This window comes from Somniosus microcephalus, unplaced genomic scaffold, assembly GCF_052327205.1.
Source record: "Somniosus microcephalus isolate GS21.2 unplaced genomic scaffold, FLI_Smic_1.0 unresolved_chr3, whole genome shotgun sequence".
Taxonomy (NCBI): domain Eukaryota; kingdom Metazoa; phylum Chordata; class Chondrichthyes; order Squaliformes; family Somniosidae; genus Somniosus; species Somniosus microcephalus.
This window is the reverse complement of record NW_028225181.1, coordinates 151,172-158,019: the sequence shown is the minus strand read 5'-3', so window position 1 is coordinate 158,019 and position 6,848 is coordinate 151,172. Positions and strand designations below refer to the sequence as shown.

The 6,848-nt window shown below is 45.2% G+C and overlaps 1 protein-coding gene across 1 annotated transcript in view; it reads left to right on the top strand.

The window, feature by feature from the left end:
- Positions 1-3,703: 3,703 nt before the first annotated feature.
- LOC147091161 (pancreatic secretory granule membrane major glycoprotein GP2-like) overlaps positions 3,704-6,848 on the top strand; it is a gene marked incomplete at its 3' end in the record, with an annotated part of 153,078 nt that continues 149,933 nt past the window's right edge. Inside the window, exons 1-2 of the mRNA XM_085976468.1 lie at positions 3,704-3,788; positions 4,702-4,751. Coding sequence (XP_085832594.1) covers positions 4,718-4,751 — 34 coding nt within the window. The remainder of the gene's footprint in view (positions 3,789-4,701; positions 4,752-6,848) is intronic.

Genomic DNA, 6,848 nt, shown 5'->3' with positions numbered 1-6,848 from the left:
GGTTGATGTGGCACCAATCATGCGGCCTGCTTTGTCTTGAATGTTGTCGAGCTTCTTGAGTGTTGTTGGAGTTGCACTCATCCAGGCAAATGGAGTGTATTCCATCACTCTGCTGACTTGTCCCCTGTAGATGGTCGAAAGGCTTTAGGGAATCAGGAGGTGGACACTCGCCGGAGAAACCTTAGCCTCTGACCTGCTCTTGTTGCCAGAGTATTTGTGTGAATGGTCCAGTTAAGTTTCTGGTCAATGGTGACCCCATGGATATTGATGGTGGGGGATTCGGCAATAGTAATGCCGTTGAATGTCAAGGGGCAGTGGTTAGACGCTCGGTGTTGGAGAAATTAATTGCCTGGCACTTGTGTGGCACGAATACTGCTTGCCACTTATCAGCCCAAGCCTGAGTGTGGTCCAGATCTTGCTGCATGCAGGCATGGATTGCTTCATTTTCTGAGGATTTGGGAATGGCAATGCACACTGTGCAGTCATCAGCGAACATCCCCATTTATGACCTTATGATGGATTGAAGCCCATTGATGAAGCAGCTGAATTTGGTTGGGCCTTGGACACTGCCCTGAGGAACTCCTGTAGCGTTGCCCTGGGGCTGTGATGATTGACCTCCAATCACCACAACCATCTTACATGGCGCTAGGTATGATTCCAGCCAGTGGAGTGTGTCCCCCCGATTCCCATTGACTTCAAATTTACTCGGGCTCCTTGATGCCAGGCTCGGTAAAATGCTGCCTTGCCGACAAGGGCTGTCACACACACCTCACCTCTGTCATTCAGCTCCTTTGTCCATGTTTGGACCAAGGCTGTAATGAGGAAAGGAACACTGTCGTCTTGGCAAAATCCAAATTGGGCATCGGTGGGCAGGTAATTGGTGAGCAAGTGCTGCTTGTTAGCATGGTCGACGAGACCTTCCATCACTTTGCTGATGATTTAGAGTAGACTGATGGGGCGGTAATTTGCTGGAATGGAACTGTCCTGCTTTTTGTGAACAGGGCATTTCTGGGCATTTTTCTACGTTGTCGGATAGATGCCAGTGTTATGGAACAGGCTGGTTTTCTGGCAGAAGCAGAATGGTGCCATGGGTGAGGGACTTCAGTTATGTGGCGAGACTGGAGAATGTGTGACTTGTCTGCTTAGAACAGGGAGGATTACGGGTGATTTGATAGTGGTGTTCACAATCAAGACTGGTTTTAATAGAGTGAATAAGGAGAGACTGTTTCCAGTGGCTGAAGGGTCAGTAACCAGAGGACACTGAGTTAATGTGATTGGGAAAAGAACCAGAGGCGTCATGAACAAACATTTTCTTACACAGCTTGTTGTTGTGATCTGCAATGTGCTGCGTGAATGGGCGGTGGAAACAGGTTCAATAATAACTTCCAAAGCGAATTTTTGACGGGATATGATTTACAGGACTATGGGAAAAGAGCAGGGGAGTGGGATTAATTGAACAGTTCTTTCAAAGAGCCGGCACAGGCACGCTGGGCCGAATGGCCTCCTTCTGTGCTGTATCATTCTAGGATTCTATGATGTAATGTTTGTCAGATGATGCTGACAAACTGACAATAATACATTGTTCACATCGGAATCATGGTAAATATATTTTAAAGAGCAGAGGCATACATTTAGGAGCATATGCAAACTAGAGTGAGCAGAAAGAGTGAGCTGGCAGAATGAATGTGTAACGAAGAAATGCTGCACAGTGAGGCCCCTGACCAGATATCAGTGCCGCAGACCCTGACTGCTGCGCCCCCACTAACACTGGGACAGTAAAGGGACTGCGATGGTCTCTGTACTTAAATTAAATGTCAAGAATCACCAAGCGTGCATATCTCGAAGGATTAGTGTAATTTGTACACTGGAGTGTGTTACTGATAGAACAATGTCCATTACTGACACATTACTGATATGGGAGGGATTTACCCTGTGATAATTCTTTATTAACACTCAGTGCCCAGTTAGCCTTATATCTTTAGGAGGGGAATTGCTAGAATCTATCATTAAGGATGTGCTAACAGTACACTTGGAAACTCACAATATGGTTAGGAAGAATCAGCACAGTATTATGAAAGGTAAATTATGTTTGATAATTATATTAACATTTTTCAGGGCGAAACTACCAGGGTAGATAAGGCGGGAAACCAGTGGCTGTAGTGTATTTAGATTTTATCATTTTATAAGTTTGAATGAGTTCACTTCTCATTCTTCTAAAGTCCAGATAATATAGCCCCTTTAGACTTAATCTCTGCTCATAGGAAAATCCTCTCATCCCAGGAATCTAACTGGTGAAGTAGGAATAAATGGGACAATTTCGGATGACTGGGTGCAACTAGTGGATTGTCGGAAGGATCAGTGCTTGGGCCTCGGCTATTTACAATCTATATCAATGACTTAAATGAGGGGGTTGTGGAATGCGTCCAAGTTTGCTACACGATACAAAGTTGGGAAAGTAAATTGTCAGGAGGACACAAGGAGGCTGCAATGCGATATAGACTGGTTAATTGATTGAGCAAGAAGGTGGCAGATGGAGCGTAATGTGTGGAAATGTGGAAGTATCCACTTTGATAGGAAGAATGGAAAAACAGAATATTTGTTAAAAGTTGTGGGACTAGTAAATTCTGGTATTCAGAGGGATTTAGAGGTCCTTGTACATGAGTAGCAGAAAGTTAACTTGAAGGTAGAGCAAGCAATTAGGAAGGCAAATGGTATATTCCCCTTTATTGCAAGAGGATTTGAGAACAAGAGTAAGGAAGCCTTGCTGCAATAATAGAGGGCTTTGGTGAGCCCGCAGCTGGAGTACAGTGTGCAATATTGGCCTCCTTATCTAAGGAAGGATATATTTGCCTTGGAGGGGATACAGCGAATGTTCACTAGATTGATTACTGGGAATGGAGGGCTGTCCCATGAGCAGAAATATAGTCGAATGGGCCTATATTCTCTGGAGTTTAGAAGAATGAGAGGTGATCTCATTGAAACGTATACAATTCTTAAAAGGCTTGACAGGGTAGATGCTGATAGACTGTTTTTGCCTGGCTGGCGTGACTAGAACTAGGGGTCATAGGCTCAGGAGAAGGGGGCCGACCGTCCAGGACTGTGATGAGGAGGATTGTCTTCACTCAGAGGGTTGTGAATCTTTGGAATTCTCTACCCCAGAGGGCTGTGGTGTTCAGTCGATGCATATTCTGAAGGCTGAGATCGATAGATATTTGGGAACTAAGGGAACCAAGGTATATGGGAATAGTGCAGGAAGGTGGAGTTGTGGTGGAAGATCAGTCATGTTCTTAATACATGGTGGAGCAGGCTCGAGGAGCCAAATGGCCTACTGCTGCTCCTATTTATTATGTCCTTATGCCAATTAAATTTCCAATAAAGACAAACCATTAATCAATACTGACCATAAAATGCTCAGACCCTCCCCAGTTCCAATCTCCCTGCATCCTTCATGCTGGGCAGCTGAAGACAAGTTATATTACAGCAGCAAAGCCCAGCTGGTTACCATGGGACCAGGAGATATGTTTACTTATTTGTTTAGCTGCGATCATTTCACTAAAAGTCTTTAATTTGCATGGATTGTGCCATATTATAAAACATTACTAAACCATATTCTGTCAGCCAAGCAGCACTGCCCTCAGTCACACGTGTCTCTGATGTGGGAGGTGTTGGTGGAAGATCTGTCATTGAGTCCGACACCGCACACAGCAGATTGTACCTGAGACTGAGAAGGGTGCAGGTGATCTGAACCCACTGCACCTCACACAGCGACACCCCATTTGGAGACTCTGGTAAGCAGTCATGTATGAATGGACTTTTAGAACGTGCTGAGAAGTTTGCCACATGCTAAGTAGCGACTCAGGGGTGTGTGTTCCGCTTGTCCTGTCCCAATACTCAGTAAAGACCTGTGTTAGAATATTAGAAGGGTGTCTCTATCGGGAGACTGGAAGGAGAGTCAAGGATTTTTTGTTTATCAAATACATGTAAGGAGGTGAAGCTCACCTGTCTGTAGGGTCCTAGTGAGGGAGAGACGCAGAGCTCAACTCTGTCTGTAGGGTCCCAGTGAGTGAGAGACGCAGAGCTCACCTCTGTCTGTAGGTGCCCCACTGAGGGAGGGACACAGAGCTCATCTCTGTCTGTAGGGTCCCAGTGAGGGAGAGACGCAGAGCTCATCTCTGTCTGTAGGGTCCCAGTGAGGGAGAGACGCAGAGCTCACCTCTGTCTCTAGGGTCCCAGTGAGGGAGAGACGGAGAGCTCACCTGTCTGTAGGGTCCCAATGAGGGAGTGAGTTGGAGCTCACCTCTGCCTGTAGGGGTACCAGTGAGGGAGAGTGGTAGAGCTCGCCTCTGTCTGTAGGGTCCCAGTGAGGGAGAGACGGAGAGCTCACCCATGCACTGGAGTGTCAGCAGGGATTGAATTCTCAAGTCTCTGGAGTGGGACTTGAACCTTCTGACTCAGAGTCGAGGGGGCTACCAACTGAGACACGGCAGACAATGTATTAGCGCAGTTTGAGGGCTGTGGTCGGGTTGGAATGTGGAGTTTACCTTTAAAGTCTGTAGGGTCTCAGTGAGGGAGAGAGATACAGCTTCCCCATTATAAATAGATACACTCACTGATTCCCTGTCCAACTCCCTATTTAAAGATTCCTCTGATCCCCAATTCCCTCAACTCACACTAATACAAATTCCATGTTTTCACTTCCAGATTATCAGCCAGTGAGATGAGGACTCTGCTGCTGATTCTCGGTTACCTCAGTAAGTAATTTCCATTATAAACCAACTGCACCCTGTGTTTTTAATGTCTTTACATAGCAAAATCTCACAAGGCGCCTCTCGTTTGTGACTTGGATTAGGGCTGTTTCAGGGCTGTGGCAGGGGCGGAAACCGGATTGTGAGGTTCCAACAGAGCGTAAATTGAAATTCTTACTTTCCCATTATATATACATTTAATTTGTGTTATTCGTTCATGGTATGCGGGCGTCGCTGGCAAGGCCAGCATTTATTGCCCATCCCTAATTGCCCTTGAGAAGGATAAACCGCTGCAGTCTGTGTGGAGAAGGTACTACCACAGTGTCGTCAGGGAGGGTGCACCAGGATTTTGACCCAGCGACGAGGAAGGGACGGCTGATCAGATTTAAAAGTTATGCATTTGTGATAGCTATTCGATCATTACTCTGCACAGTTCTGTTCTCCAAATTACAAAAAAGAATGTAGAGGTACTGGAGAGGGTGGGAAAAAAATTTACAAGATGATACCAGAACTGAGATGTTCTCTCTATCAGGAAAGAATGAACTGGTTGGAACTCTTTTCTCCAGAAAAGGGAAGGCTGGGGATGGACCTGATGGCCGTCTTTAATATTATGAATGTCAACGTAGAGAAGATGTTTCCACTTGTGGGCGAGGCGAGTTCTAGGGGGTCATCAATATAAGATAGTCACTAAAAATCCAATAGGGAATTCAGGAGAAACTTCTTTACCCAGAGAGGGCTGAGAATGTGGAACTCGCTAACAGAGGAACAGGTTGAGGCGAATACCATAGATTATAGATAAGCACATGAGGGAGAAAGGATTAGAAGCATATGTTGATAAGGTTAGATGAAGAATGGTGGGAGAAGTCTCGTCGTGGAGAGAAAACACCGTTAGGAACAGTTGGGCTGAAAGGCCTGTTTCTGTGCTGTAAATTCTTCATATTTATATGCTGTACATATTTATATATTATTATACATATTATACTATTAATTATTATTCAGATATAAAACTAATGCATTTGTCATAGATCTGTAATATCTACAATATTGATCAATATTATTTATAATGCATTTATAATAGACTAGCTGGAGTGCCCGGCGGTGCCGAGGCTTTTTCGAGGGCATGTTGTTGTTGGAAAAGAGAGAGAGAGAGCGACTGCCGGGGGGGGTTGAAGAGAGAGAGCGATTGGGGGGGAAGAGAGAGAGCGACTGGGGGGAAAGAGAGAGAGCGACTGGGGGGGAAGAGAGAGAGCGACTGGGGGGGATGAGAGAGAGCGACTGGGGGGGAAGAGGGAGAGTGACTGGGGGAAGAGAGAGAGCGACTGGGGGGAAGAGAGAGAGCGACTGGGGGGAAGAGAGCGCGACTGGGGGGAAGAGAGAGAGAGCGACTGGGGGGAAGAGAGAGGGCGACTGGGGGAAGAGAGAGAGCGACTGGGGGGAAGAGAGAGAGCGACTGGGGGGAAGAGAGAGAGCGACTGGGGGGAAGAGAGAGAGCGACTGGGGGGAAGAGGGGAGGAAGAAGAGGGGGGAGGAGGGGGGAAGGGGAGTGGAGGGGGGAAGGGGAGTGGAGGGGGGGAGGGGAGGGGGGGAAGGGAAGGGGAGTGTGGGAGTGGAGGGTGGGAGGGGGAAGGGGAGGGGAGTGGGGAGAGGGGAGGGGGGGAGGGGGGAGGGGAGGGAGGAGGGGGGAAGTATTTTATTATTTAAAATTTAATATTAATAGATATTAAATATTGCAATATTAATTGATATTATGCATTTGCAATAGATCTTTAATCTTTGCATTATTGACTGATATTACTTATTATGGATTTGCAATAGATTTTTAATATTTGAATTATTGAACGTTATTTTTTATGTGGATTTGTAAAAGATGATTAATATTTGAGTTATTGATTGATATTATTTATTCGTGTATTTGTAACAGATCATTAATATTTGCATTATTGATTGATGTTATTTATTAAGGATTTGTAATAGATATTTAATACTTGAATTATTAATATTATTTACTAATGATTTGTAACAGATCTTTAATATTTATATTATTAATTGATATTTTTTACAGTTTTGTAATAGATCTTTAATATTTGCTTTATTGATTGATGT